General features: G+C 36.4%; 1 protein-coding gene across 1 annotated transcript in view; it reads right to left on the bottom strand.

The window, feature by feature from the left end:
* The window catches only part of col6a1 (collagen, type VI, alpha 1), a 64,776-nt gene that overhangs the window by 42,541 nt on the left and 7,296 nt on the right, over positions 1-14,939 (bottom strand). The window contains exons 2-13 of the mRNA XM_015359273.2: positions 14,707-14,836; positions 13,529-13,729; positions 7,250-7,409; positions 6,504-6,626; positions 5,909-5,929; positions 5,799-5,819; positions 4,966-5,010; positions 4,224-4,277; positions 2,669-2,713; positions 2,359-2,385; positions 2,070-2,096; positions 1,922-1,966 (exon numbers count right to left, since the gene is read on the bottom strand). Coding sequence (XP_015214759.1) covers positions 1,922-1,966; positions 2,070-2,096; positions 2,359-2,385; positions 2,669-2,713; positions 4,224-4,277; positions 4,966-5,010; positions 5,799-5,819; positions 5,909-5,929; positions 6,504-6,626; positions 7,250-7,409; positions 13,529-13,729; positions 14,707-14,836 — 899 coding nt within the window. The remainder of the gene's footprint in view (positions 1-1,921; positions 1,967-2,069; positions 2,097-2,358; positions 2,386-2,668; positions 2,714-4,223; positions 4,278-4,965; positions 5,011-5,798; positions 5,820-5,908; positions 5,930-6,503; positions 6,627-7,249; positions 7,410-13,528; positions 13,730-14,706; positions 14,837-14,939) is intronic.

Here is a 14,939-nt window from a genome sequence, read left to right as displayed (position 1 = left end):
ATAGATGGATGATACTGTATGCTTTTCCATTAGCTATTTGCATCCTATGGTCTTCTCTCTTTTGCGACCATTCATCAGTTCTTTAGGAATATAAACCAGCCTTCCCTTGATTCCTGGACACCTAGTTTATGATTTTTTGCTATAACACAGCTTGGATTTTTAAACCTGTTTTTTCACACGTGTTCTACAAATGGAATTGCCATAGAATGCTCACACATTTTATCTGGTCGTATATCTTGTTAAATACAGTACAATGATGACTAGGGTTTTTATCATAAACAAACAATAGTGTTCTTACTTTGATTTTCAATGCTCTGTCATGGTATGAAAAATCCGAAGGTTTTACACGTAAATTGAGGTTTTTGTTTACAAATTTTCATCTTATGGCTCTTTTTTGAGAAGCAAAGTATATTTGGAAATTGAGGTATGGGATATATTGTCCTCTAACATAAAGGCAACATTTTCTTGTATATGATTATGAAAACAAAAAGCCAATAAATAACAATGAAACCAGTGACAATAGTTCAGTGAGTCCCAATTATATGTTAGGGTATATGTTACTAGAAAAGTAGTGACTTTAAGTGAAACAATGTACAATGGGGAATTCTCCCCCATAAGAATACATGTAAATACCAGAGGTTAGGGACATTAAGGTGATTATTTCTCCAGTAAGAACAGGTACCCATATTTACCATGTCCTTAAATCATTTTCCTTTATATAATATAAGCTATTTTATATATTTATGAGCAATGACACACACAGGAAAGCACTGTATTATAACACTATTATTAATATAACTATTAAAAAGTATTTGTTGTAAAAAACAGAGACACTTTTAATGCTCAATAACTTGCTATGGTTTCAGAAAACGTCAACTGACATCAAGACTCTTTGGAGCTTTACAACATTAACACAATTTCTTACTTAAGCTGTTTTCATTGAAGTGTCTTATTTTCCCAACTACTTTTTGTAAGTCATTGTACAAGCTTTTGGCTTTTTCCCAAAAGAGGGCTAAGCTGATCAGAGTTTTGATTTTGGAGACTTTCAATTCATAATGATGGCAGTTGTTCATTTTTTCCATTTTCTGACTCCTGTGCTGAGATATTTTTACTTCTGCATGATTTAAAGTATGCTTAGCCTGTCACGCCCTCTGCAGCCAGAGGGTGTTCCTTCTCTGTCCTGTCCCTTGTTTCCTGTCTGCTGTCCTTCCGGTCCCTCTCTTTCTCTTGGGCTATATATTTCCGGGTCTTTCACTCTGTCCTGGCTCAGCATTGTCGTTCGGATGTCCTGAGATCCGCCTAGCACCAGGGTGCCCCACGTCCGCTCCCTGAGGGCATAGGTTTCTATATGGCATTCCTGAACTCTTTGCACTAATGAGCCTGGGCCTTTTTCATATGCTACGCATATGGGTCTTTTTTCACTCTCCTGCTCCCCACGGTTAGTCCCTTTGGACGTCCGTGACATAGCCTTACTCTCTATTTCAGCATTTTAACTGTTGTTAACTGTATTATAACTACTAAATAGTTCTAAGTATTGCAAATGGAAAATCCAAAGTGGAAATATCCTGGGACAACTGGTGACTTAAACGTGGGAAAGATTTGTGTGAAACTCTGTACAAGAGGGAGACTTCTAACAGGGATCATCTGTAATGTTCTGAGATTTTAATATAAAAATTCTTCTTAAAAAATATTGGGTGAAAACCTGTACTAAGGCATTTGTGTTTGCTTTCTCATTTCATTGCAAAAAGCTGTTTTTCATCTCATGCCGTATATGTAGTACAAATTGAGCAGCAAGAAATTAAAAGAGATATTATTTACTATTGATAGTAGAGTTCTGTGCTAAGAAGCCATTCCAGTACAGTATATTCATTTTTGCCATGTCAGCTGATGCCAGGGCAAACAAACTCATAAGATTACTGACCTTTCCGCCATCGACTCCATCAATTCCATGTCTCCCCTTGTCACCCTAAATAATCAAAACAAGAGAGGGTGTTGATTGACATTTAATAGGTAAATGAAAAAAAAGACAACAGCATGTGTAAGCAGGACTTAAGATGCACATTACTTACTTTGTAGCCCTTGGGACCCCTTTCTCCCTGGAGAAGAAAAGCAAAAACAGTGAAGACAGTTCAGTACCACTGTGCCACAAGGACCTTTTTCTAATGTCAAGTTCTCATTTGCTATTTGTATCAAACTGGAAAGATGTAAAAGATGTGCTTTGAGACTTCTGAAATGGCAGAAGAATTAACTATCATTTTTTGCACCATATAGTATTATTATTCTATGCCTAACCAAGTAATCCAAATGTTTTACTTAAACTGTGAAACACAGACATTTACATATTTGCACAGTACTTACCTTGTCACCACGGGAACCTCTGTCTCCCTGTAAAAGAAATAATCAGAAGTTCTTAATATATCCAAATTAACATATTGTTGTTACAGAATGACTTTGTGTCTCTCTGTTTACAATATATTCTCGATTATATTTTAAAATATTTTTCAAAGTATTTATTATTTTACACAATACCACCTTACAGTACAGTATGTCCAGTTGTGTCTCTTTTTGGATGCTAAGCTCTGTTCTTTTTCTTATTGTTTCTCTTTGTTGTGCATTGGAAACAGTTTTACTTTTACTATATATCATAGAACAATGAATTAAAACATACCTTCATGCCTTGATAACCAATTGGTCCAGGATCACCAGGTCTTCCCTGTTAAGATTCAATTAACAAAATTTAATTAATGTATTACTGCTCTTATAAAAAGCGACATTATTTTTACTCAGGTCCACATACATTACTGAACCACTCTTGGTTTGCTCACAAACAGGAAAATAGTTCAACAGTGATAGTTTAATGAACAGCTATGGATTACTGCAAATAAAGGCTAAGGTTGTCCTAGTTTGTTCCTGTAAATAAACAGAGAGACAAAGTGATAGCAAAAATGTAACTGATCACAATTAATTTCTTATATTCAAGAAAGAAAAGAATCATAGCCCTGATCTAGGAATAAATCCAAAAATCCACTTCACGATCTAATATACATTAAAAACTATCATTGCAGGACAATCTCCTGTCAAGCAGAAAATCGTTAATTTGCAATTGGCTGGTTAATTGATGTAATCGTGAATTCAGGCCCTAGCCTGTTTAATTAGAAAGCCCACTTCCTTCCTATGATTAGCTCATTCAGCAATGACAAGGAAGGTTATATCTTCTTTTAGCTTACACAGTCATTAAAAAGGTTCAAAATGTTGCTTTACTAAAAATGCCTGATCTACAAAATCCAAATGTGCAGCAAACCTGTTAGTGGTATGCCTAAAGACCTGTGGTCTAATTTGAAGAGTTTCAATACTCTTGAGAAAGAAGCGTAAGTTATGACAGTATATGTGCAATACGCTCATTATACACAATAAGATCTGTTACACTCTTCTGCAGCTTATACTTCCTCTGTGACCAACAGATGGACCTGATGTCACACATGAGGTTAATTAATTAAATAAAAATGATAATGTCCATGAAAGTCATGGATGAAGGTCAGTCCTTTATTCTTTCAAGCTTCTAAAATAAAATGCTTATTGTTTTGTTTAATAAGGCTTTACTACCTGCTAATTGGTTGAGTGGTTTGCACAATTGTAGGTCATGTCTGTGGTATTAGTTAAAAAAGTGAAGATAACTCAAAATTGGAAAACCTCTTGCATTTTGGATTGTCAAAATGTGGATTCAAAATAAGCATTTTAACATAACCCTACCAATAACATTAATATATACAAGAGGACTTCATTATGGCATTTGGTACATAGTGCACATAAATATTTAAGATAAGCATGTATATTTATTTGATTGTATTTATTCTATTTATTTCTTCATTACATTTTTAGAGTATAAAATGTACACAATTTTAATTTGATTGCATAATTCAGGTGTTAATTTAATATTTAATATATTATTATACAGTACATGCATACTTTTATTTAGCTAACATTTAAAACAGTTATATAGTGCAGCAGTGTTCCATACACTCTTTCCAACAATATGTTAGAACTAGAAGTGGACAGAGGAATTGTCCCACCCCAACAGAAGGGCACACTTTTGGGGTATAATGCACTACTGGCACTACTGTATTTCCTCAGGAACACTTGCTTTTCTCCAGAGGGACTACTGCCATCCCAGGCACTCAGTGCCTTACAGCAGGAAAGACAGAAAGGGTAGGAGTGTTACTTACCGCTTCGCCTACGTCTCCCTTCTCTCCAGGTAGTCCAGACCTCCCTGACTCACCCTGGTGAAGAAGGACACATCAGTACATATGCTGTTTATCTCAACTCACATAAAATGCATAATTTCTACTGCATTTCTACAATTTAAATCTTCCCTATGACCTGTAAACTTGTTTTTATCAGCTTTGGCTGAGCACTTATTTTCTTTACTACATAACTGTATAACTGTATGATGTGCTTCATCATGTTGCATTCCAGGCTTGGTCCCCTCTGACATTAAGCATTAGGTTTCTGATGTTCTGATTATAAGCACTATGGATTTCTTCAATCAATTTATAATTAAATCATGTTTAATTAGATATATTATAATATTATCTTTTATTATGAGATTCCTTGGATAGAACTATCAGTCATAAATGCTATTATTGCAAATTGTATTGTTATGCATAATTGATATTCCATAAAATCAGCCAAATCTGTTTAATCAAGGAGATCAGTCTACATAGCACAAACGTTCCAGGCCATTAACATAGGACAATAAAGAAGTAATTCAGCAACAGCTAATATGACTTTCCAAATTTAACAAGGAATCAAAGAGAATTCAGCAAGATGGACATTGTTGGTTGCCATAAAACACAACATTTTTGTTATATTTTAATAGGTTTGGGCATTCAGGGAACATGGAAAGATTTTTAAGGTATTGCAGAACACTCATTCTGCTAAAAATATTCTTGTACTTTAAGCACTCACCTGAAATCCTTCCTCTCCTTTATTTCCAGGAGTGCCTCTTTGTGGCTAAAAACAAATTACAATAAAGTGTTAGTACCTGCTAACGCACCTAGACTATTCAACACATGACAGGTGTGCTGTATCTGAGCCTTTGCTAAGCCTTTGCTGGGAATTGATCTCACTCTCTGACAAGCTCAGTACATATCTGGATACATCTAGCCAGGGTATACTGTATAGAGCCACTCCCTAGACAGTGAGCTCCAGTACATAAAATGACCAGGTCCTCAGGAGAGTCCAACACTGTCTTGAAGATGTCACTTTTATAACATGCTCGTAAAGTAAATACATACAGATTTAAGATAAGCAAGACTATTCAATAAGAAGATTCATTACATTGATAAAGTACAAAACATGTTAATTTTATTGTAAAATTCAATTAATATTTAATGCATTATATATACATACTTTGATTTTGCTGACATTTAAGATCACTTAGTGGAGCAGTTTTCCATACTCGTCATCCCAAGATATGTCCATCTACTCTAGAAGTGGATGGAGAACACAGTGCACTGAGCACTGTTATACACAGGGTGTGATTTAGTCACTGCCAGCAGAATGACAGACCAGACAGGGCTACAGTGGGTCAAGGTCTTTTTCTGGCACAAGGACAAAATCAAAATACACTATGACACTGCAGCAGTAATTCAATGCTATCCTGAGTCCGACACCCATATGGTAAATTATTTAAAGATTGACTTCTATTTGTTCAGTGATATTTGGGCAGGGAAACAAAGTTCATATAGTTTCTAGCTTAAGAGAAAAGACCAGTCATTTTTCCAAGTAAGAGAACGTACCTGACACTCAAAGGAACAGCACTGCAAAGAGAAAAGAGAACACAACACATTAGAAAAACAATGAATAAAGCAAATATTGTAAGGGACACTGTTAAAAAGAAAAGACATACCACTTGTTCTGACTCCTTGACCTAAAATAACAAGAGAAAGAAAAAATTAGCATGACAAAGTTATAATTAGCAATTTAATGCTTACACATGCCTTGTATATTACTCTTGGATCCTTGCATTCATCTGTTTCTCTTTTAAACCAGGGAGTACTTTGACACTTTCATTCAGTGTATCAAAAAGAATCCTTTAAATGAGAAAGTAGGGTTTAAACTAAAAAACGTCTGATTCATACAGTAGTTGGGAAATGTGGCAAATTAAATGATATACTTGTTATATAGTGCTCTTCTTAAAACCATATGCTAAGCACATATAATGAGAATATTCTACCATTTTTTCATAATGACGCATGAATGAACATAAAACCAGGTAACATTTAAGCACAAAGAGCTGTATGTTCAGTAAGCAAAAACAAAGGATATTATTAAATACCCAGTGAAAAACAAGTGTTCAGACACTGCCAGAAACAACTATTTGAGGTAAATCCTTAAAACCTCTGGCTTTCTGCTTTGTGGTACAGAGCCTACACCTGAGAATCGTGTTTTTTTAAAACAAAAAACTATACTGTTGTTTGGGATAAGGACAAAACAATACTTGCCATGGTGTCAATAATGGTTCTAATTGTATCTTTTTGATCCTGTAGAGGGGAACCTATGGGACCTGCTGCAGTGAAGTTCCGTCTGTAGTGGTAGTCAGTTGCAATAATGTTGAGCCTTGTTTCCTGCACAAAAATAAAGAGCGTTGAATGTAAAGCTATATAACCTATGGGTAGAATTAAGCTATCTGTATAGTAGTAAACAGGTCACTTTATCATCCTATTTAAGCTCCTGATCAATTAAAATATTTTTTATTGTATTTTTAAGTTTTTTTTTCAGTAACATTATGAAGATTAAAGATTCAAGATTTCTTTATTTGACATATACAACAAGTGTATTGGAATGCTTACTCGTTCAGCTGTACCCAGTAACATTACAGAAATTAAAAAACGTATTTAATAATAATACCTGTATAGTTAAGAAAAACATTTTAATCTGAAATCGAGGAGCTTCCATATTGACACTGCAGCTATGACTCTAAACAATATATGAATAATTTAAGCATACATTGAACCTAGAAAAAAATAAGACTTTAACTTTAACAGACAAAAAATCAATATCTACAGCAAAGACAAGTTAAAAAATAGAATTTTTAGAACATTCTCTACAAATTATTAATGTTTTATCTGTTGTAGAAGTCTGAAACAATAATAGATGGTAAGAAGTCTGTATATTTTCGTATAAGTCTGTATAAGTCTGTGTATTTTTCCACACCACTTCACCCAAATATACAATATGAAATCCATACCAGGTGATCAGGTGAGATGGCCACAGCAAACACTTTTATTCCGAGGTGTTTTGCTTCATTGGCAGCCTCTTCCAAGCCACCACAGGGCTCTTTGTAGCCTTCAAGGGGATGTCCATCAGTCACCACAATCATGTACTTGTTCTCTCGATGATGAGACCCCCTGCCCCATGGCACACAAATACACTTCTTTTAGGCTCTGATTTAATGTGGTAGAAACCCAGAGATGCAAAGAATAAGCACAGTATTCCCTTCTTATACGAGCTTAATTTGTTCCTCAACAACTGCTCATAAGGTGAAAACTTGGATAACAGACATTAAATTCCCATATTTCTGTGTTATAATCTTCAACTGGATCCAGAACTCACAAATATTCCTTCAAACAGTCAAACTTCACTTTAATACAGAACGATATCTAAGTATGAAAACAATATCATTCCTGGTTAATTATTTGAGTAACATGCTTAAAGTCATTAGTACAGCATAAACTAACACTCTTTCTCATTTATGATCCAATACAGTATTTACATCATTATAGTTATTAGCAAATGTATAAACATGAGGTTCTATACTGTAATATATGCACTTGACACACACAAGTCTTTGTCAGAACAAAGTTAAATTACAATAAAAATTAAAATGTAAATTCCTCATTCGAGAAAATGTGAGAAAAGAAGAATCTTGGAAATGCTTTAAGAGAGCCCAGCTCGTAAGACTCAAAATCCACTTGTTTAATCACAGGAATTACCACATCTCGCTTAAATGAACCCTTACATATAGTAAGTATAGTAGTTATGTATAGTAGTTTCTCATACAGGATCATACAATAAGGATTACTGTATTGACAACTGTCAATCTTCCCGTGAGTTGGTGTGCAACACATGTCTGTTACCTGTACTGTTCTAACTATTTAACAATGTTCAGCTGCATCAAATGTCTACTGCCAAATTTAAAATAAACTCGCTCAAATATTATTATTTCCATAGGAGTGAGCTTAGAAAGTTGTTTTACAGAATACTGGTTGAAAAATTCTTATTTATTTAAGGTTCCGCCAAAAATCCAGTTTAAATGAATGGAATTAAAGCTGAAATGATAAGTACTATAGGATAGTGAAAATGCAGCTAATCCAAAATGGTGGACTGCACATGATGGAAGTAATAGAACAGCTTACAAATATATTATTTCTCATGACAATGTGTTTAAATAATTTACACCAGCTTAATATACAGTATGAGATCCTTCTTTAAAGCTTTTAATATGGAACTTGCCCTTCAGGTTAATGACAGTACTTTCCATAAAGTGCTGACTGACACAATACTAGCCATGGTTTAAAAAATCATAAAAACACCTTCAAAAGAAGTGTTTTTGTATAGGGGGACTGATGTTGTCAATATTCAATTTATACACCATTTAAACACAGTGATAAAATCAACCTTAAAAAACTTGATGAAGTTCACGAACAATCTAGCCTCTGCATCTGTGTCTGTTTCAGGTCCTGTATGATGTTGCTTGCCCTCACATATCAGACAAGGCTTGTATGTACATCTGTCTGTCTCATACATTCTGTGCTTGTTGTTGTGCTGCATAGTGGATACATGTTGACTCTACTGCATGTTTTTAAAATATGGGAAGTCCATCATGAAGTACAATCACACATCAGTTTTAATCTCTTTGGGTTTTCTTTTCATTCTGAGCTACAAGATATACTATATCTAATATAATAAGTACTTTCCTTCCTTTTGTTTTTTCAAATGATGACATTGAAAGTTCACAAGACCATAATAACCAATTGCATTATTTAGAAATAATATCCTTCAAAATTCATAGTCAGTCTAATTATTTGTCCTATATGATGTGCAGTTGGCTTCCTAGTCAGTTTGGTCATAATACAGGCTAAAGATGGAGTCAGGACTTACACAGTTCATTACGCATCTTTGGGATCACAGAAAGTTTCTCTCTACTGGTGACACCAATGTCAAAAAAGTCTAGCACTTTTCATTATTTATTCCAGGGAATGGAATTATTTGTCTCAGACAAATTCCCTTGATTTCCCTTTTTGAAGTGCTCTGTACTTGTAAACACTTGGGAGAACCCTTAAAAATATGATGGATCTGCACGTACCCTGGCAAATTCAATATAGGCAGCATGGCCAACAACTGGGTTTAAACTTTTATATATCCACCCAAGTTTTCATTCTTTTATTATTTACTTTTTATAGTTTTTTCCCTTTATTTCCCTTTTTCTCTGTCTTCTTTGTTTGTATTTTTTTCTTCCCCTACATACATAACCATCTACGGGCAGGGGTGCCCAATCAGTCGATCGCGATCTACCAGTCGATCGCAGAGTGCTTGCCAGTCGATCGATCGCAAGAATGTTTGGCAAAAAAATAAATGGGCTATTTGACTATTCACTTTTTTCGATAGCCTAAAAATTCATTCTGTGCATGTAATGCCATACATTTTACTGCACTTGTGTGTGTTTAACCCTTGTCGAATGGGTTGTAAAAGTCTCTTCCCTGAGTGCTGGCTGACACTGGAAAAAGGGCTACAGGAGCTCCGTAAATGAAGAGTGTTGTGTTCGCTACCCAAGAACTTTCTGTTGGCTATTGCCGCACCAACCCCACATTTGCTACAGTGCATAGTGGAGCGAAACAGACCGTGACAAATTCGCCAAACAGTTTGATAAGTTTGATTGCCTAATTGAAAGTTGAAGTGCTTGAACAGAAATGAAGCAAAGAGACCAAAAACTTACTGTTACCACAAATGGGAGCATGATTATTTTTTGCATTCAAATCTGCAATGCTAGCGAAAAAGGGAAATATAGAACAACATTTCAAAATTGCACACAAAACGTGTGATGTGGACATCCACTAAAAGTGAGTAACAGAAAAGAAAAGTGGAAAAATTAAAATCTCAACTTGAAGCAGTCGGTTTTCACAAGGCCTAATACAAGAGGGAAAGCGGCAATCATCGCATCGTTCCGTGTGAGCCATGTCCTGGCTAAACGCAAAAAGTCATTCAGGGATCGAGAAGTAATTAAAAAAGTGTTTGCTGAGGCTGCTGACTTGATGTTTGGAGATTTCAAAAACAAACAGTTTTGGCAAGGTTCAGACAGCAAGTTTCAGACAGCCTGAAATCAAAGAGTTTCTCAAGTTGTCTAAACATGGTGAATATGCCCAATTAGAGGATGACCAGTGGGTTCTTAGCATTCCTTACAGACGTGACTGAACTGCTGAATGAGCTGAATGTCGAGCCGCAGTGACAAAATAGAAATGTCCTCGACATGATCAGAAGTGTCAACATGTTCAAAACAATTACAAGTGTTCTCAAGTAAGCTTCTCAGTGCCAATGCTCACATTAAGGTAGGATATTCTTTTTTCTAAAATGGGGAACATTTTAGTGATGGGTATTGTTTTTGTTCTGACGTGCCCACAATCTGTTTTTCCTATATCAGAGCTTCAGATTCACACTGTTAGGTCGCGCTGGACTGGCAAATGAAAAAGTAGATCATACATTAAAAAAGGTTGGGCACCCCTGATCTATGGTAACCCCTTCATGGTGCAATTGCTCTACGAACGGACTTCCACAGTGACTGATTCTACTGCCGACTACTCACCGCTGGAATTGTTCAACTGAGGACTTTTTAACCACCTGCTACTGCCCTGATTCAGCATTTCCTTCCAAGTTTTTGTAGCATCGTCATTATGTGACAAAAAAAAAACACCACCAAAATGTTTCTAAGGCACTCCTCACAGCAGCTAAGATAACTGAAACTTAATTATTTCCTTGAAAGAACCAGATATGATTACTGCCATAATATTGGGATCCTGCGACCAACACATTACATTCACTGCAGCACGGGATGCTGTTTCATTCCTTCGTCCACCTGTGGAGTGACTATCCCTGCCTCTCGGTGCAAGGCTGCAAGATCATCCCGCATTGGCACTGACCTAAAAAATTTACTCTCTCTACCATGCGTGGAACCCACTCCGCTGCCCTCTGGCCCACATTACGAATAATAAGGCTCTTAAAGTGAGGTTATTACAGAAAAAAAAAAACATGACTTTCTGTGCTTACCCGAAACCTGGCACAGACAAAATAATGGTCTCCTGTTCAACCAACTAGTCCCCCAGGGTACGGCTTGTTTGACCTCCATGGTTTCATGGGTAGAGGTGGGGGCATTATTGTTATTTACAACCTCCTGTACAGCTTAAGTCCTGTAACTGTACCTCTGTACCTCTGCTCTCTTCTCTTGAAATCTCTGTCTCCGTTCCCCACTCTACTATCATCGCCATGCTCTTTGGACCCCCGAAACCTAATGAAGCCTTTTTAGGTGAGTTTGCCAATATACTTAGGTTTAAGAGGATCCCTATTCCTGGTGACTTTAATATTCATACAGTATTGACTTACGGTCTTTCAATTTAGTTAAGGATTTCTTAGCTCTGTTGGAATGCTTTCATCTAACCCAGTTTGTTCTTAGCCCAACACACAACAAAGGTGTTAATAATTAATAACTGATTTAATTATTGAGAATGACTCAATTGTTTCTCATTTTTCTTCCCACAAACAAGGCCTCTGATCACTTAACTATTCTCTTCAATCTAGAATTACCTGTTTATAACATCTCCAAACTGCCCTGCCACATTACTTGCCTCATCGCAACTTTGCAACACGTTTTTAGATTTCTTTAGCTCTGAGATTGACAACATCTGGCATTACATTCTCTCCACAATGCATGTCACATCCTCCCTGCTTGCCTAACTTTACTGGTTTCCTTCTCTCCAACTTCTCTCTTCTTGACTCTGTCTCCATTAGTAAATTGGTTTTGCATATGAAATTCACCACCTGCCTATTAGATCCCATCCCCACCACTTTATTTCAATCCAGTTTTACTACTCTCTGCCCCCTTGTACTCAATATAATAAATGAATCCTTGAACACTTGTGATGTACCAATGGTCCTCAAAACTGCTACCATGAGCCCTGTGTGAAAAAGCCAAACATAGCTCTAGAAAATCTTAACAATTTTTGCCTCATCAACCTAACCCTTTCTTGCAAAAATTCTAGAACGCGTTCCTGCAAATCAGTTCTAAAAACACCTCATCGCAAATAACCTTTTCAAACCCCACCAATCTGGTTTCTGACAACTTCAAGCACAGAAACTGCCCTGGTCAAAGTCACTAACAATTTTCTAATAGCTTAAATTCTGGTTCCTCATTCTTCTGGATATCAGTGCTGTTTTCAACACTGTTAACCATGATATATCACTTACTCATCTTGAGATGGTGTTTGGAATCACTGACATTGCTCTTAAATGGTTCAAGTCTTACCTCACTGATCACTGTCACTTTGTCTTTCTTGGCGGATTCAGCTCTGAAATTGGACTTGTTAAGACTGGTGTTCCTCAGGGTTCAGTACCGGGCGCCCTACTTTTCAGCATTTATATGTATCCCCTTGGTCAACTTTTAAGACCGCATGGTCTAAATGATCATTTCTCTTCTGATGATACTCAAATCTATATCCATACTAAACCTGACACTGATGTGGCTGCTCTATTCTCTCTAATTGAATCTCTGACATAAAACATGGATGACTCAAACTTTCCTTAATCTAAACTGCGATAAGACTGAAGTCATGCTTATTAGAACCCCCCATCAACTTTGTAAAGCCAATGCTGTAACCTTATCTGTGGATGCTACTATACTTGAGCTTCAGTGAAAATTGAAAAACCTGGGGGTGATATTTGATTCAGGCTTGACGCATGAATCATATGTGCAACATATTGTCAAAACATCTTTCTTTCACCTCAGAAATATCATCAGACTATGTCCTATGTTACCGCTAACTGCTGCTGAAAAGCTGATCAACACATTTGTCTTCTCCTGAATTGACTAATGTAACACTCTAATTGCTGGGGTTTCAGAAGCCACATTGAACAAACTCCAGTATTAATCAAAATCCTCATGCTCACCAAAAGGCTCTGCCTAGCTTGGCATATCAGTATGTGTCTGAGCTACTATCGTCCTACTCCCTACTTCGCAACCTTTGCTCTCTAACTCCTATCTATTCTCAAAGCCAATCTACTCCCTGTGGGTGAAGGAGTCTTCTCCCGTAACACCTCAAAGCTCTGGAACTGTATCCCTAAGGATATCAGAGAATCACCTTTCCTAAGCTCTTTCAAATCCAGTCTTAAAACCTTCTTCTTCGCTGAGAGATAGAAACACACAAAGACTTGTTGGAACTGGAATTGGTTATAGAATAACAATCATTTGCCAGCCACTTACCCAATAAGCAGCTCTTCAATACCACTCTTGATGGCGCAGTCAGTGTGGGTGCCCTTCCCGATGTATTTGATGTTCTTCACATTTTGCTTCAGCTGCGATTTTTCACTCGGCATTGAGCTGAGTCCTTGAATGACTTCTATTACATCGCTGTAGTGTAAGGCTCCAGCATTCCACACCAGATTCCGATCACAGCGGTAGAAACTGGCAGCAACACATCAGCATTAACAGACATACAGTAGAACATTTTTTCAAAAGTCCCTACAGCTGGGCAGTTCTCATACAATCTAGAATGCCACAGCCCTTAGAGTAGCTATAATTCTAAAGGCACAGATGTCTATTGCATTAAAATCAGAGGTAATATGATATAACCATTAAGGAAATGGCTGGAAAACTTTGCCACCCTGCATGATAAGCATGTGACTGAATGTAGATTAAAAAGATTATTCACAAACATCCTGACATTCTATTTCATCTGATAAACCCCTTATTTAGCAAGATGAATACCTGCAACTTATACATTTAAAATGTGTTTAAAAGAGCTTTACAACCTTGGCAGATAAACATGATACCAACAAACCCAAAATTCCTGAAGTGACAGTATTTAGTGTGCCTCTTTCATAACATAGAGTATATATCTTCCCCAGAAGAGCTCTATACATTTTTTATGAGAATTCATAAATCTGATGATGAGAAAGTTTTTGGAAGAAGGTATATAAACACAAATCAGTTCAAGGAAGCCCTACAAAATCCCAATAATTATTAAAAATACATATATTTGATTTGATCTTACTGATAATTTAAATGAAATGCAATATACCCAATTTAAAATATGCACAACTAAAAATGAGTACTTGCAAAGACCCAAACAATCTCCATTCCCCTATTGATACCTTAATGAGCCTTAATAATAATTGATCATCTAGCTTCACTCAGAGCCGGAGCTTATGTGGGGCAGTGTGCCACAGAACAGGCAGCCTGGGAAAATGAACAACAGCCTATCCAAGTACACGAGCTGTTATGGATGAAGGTATAACATGCCCTCTTTTTATAATCATCGAAATTGGTCTTAGCAATCACACAATTGCTTCAGTTTCATTTTTAGCAGCATTCTGTTTTGTTTTATATGTTGTTTTACATACATAAATACTCCGAGATAAAAAACACTATTCAATAGATACCTTTGTTGTAGCTGGTCGATGAAAGACACAGTGAAACCTGTAATCTGGCTGATATAGTATTCTGGAGGTTTGATCCTCAAGGCCACACTTTCAGATGTATCCAGTACAAAGAAAAGATCCACAGGACAGTCTGAGTGAGAAAACAAAATTGTTGGATTTCTAGAATGCAAAATAAAGCACTTCAATGTGGTTTACTCTGCAGACATGCACTAATGTACATATACGGTATGAAA

This window comes from Lepisosteus oculatus, chromosome 12 (genome assembly GCF_040954835.1).
Source record: "Lepisosteus oculatus isolate fLepOcu1 chromosome 12, fLepOcu1.hap2, whole genome shotgun sequence".
NCBI classification, from domain to species: Eukaryota; Metazoa; Chordata; class Actinopteri; order Semionotiformes; family Lepisosteidae; genus Lepisosteus; species Lepisosteus oculatus.
Note: the sequence above shows the minus strand (reverse complement) of the source record. Positions and strands in the feature narration are given on the sequence as shown.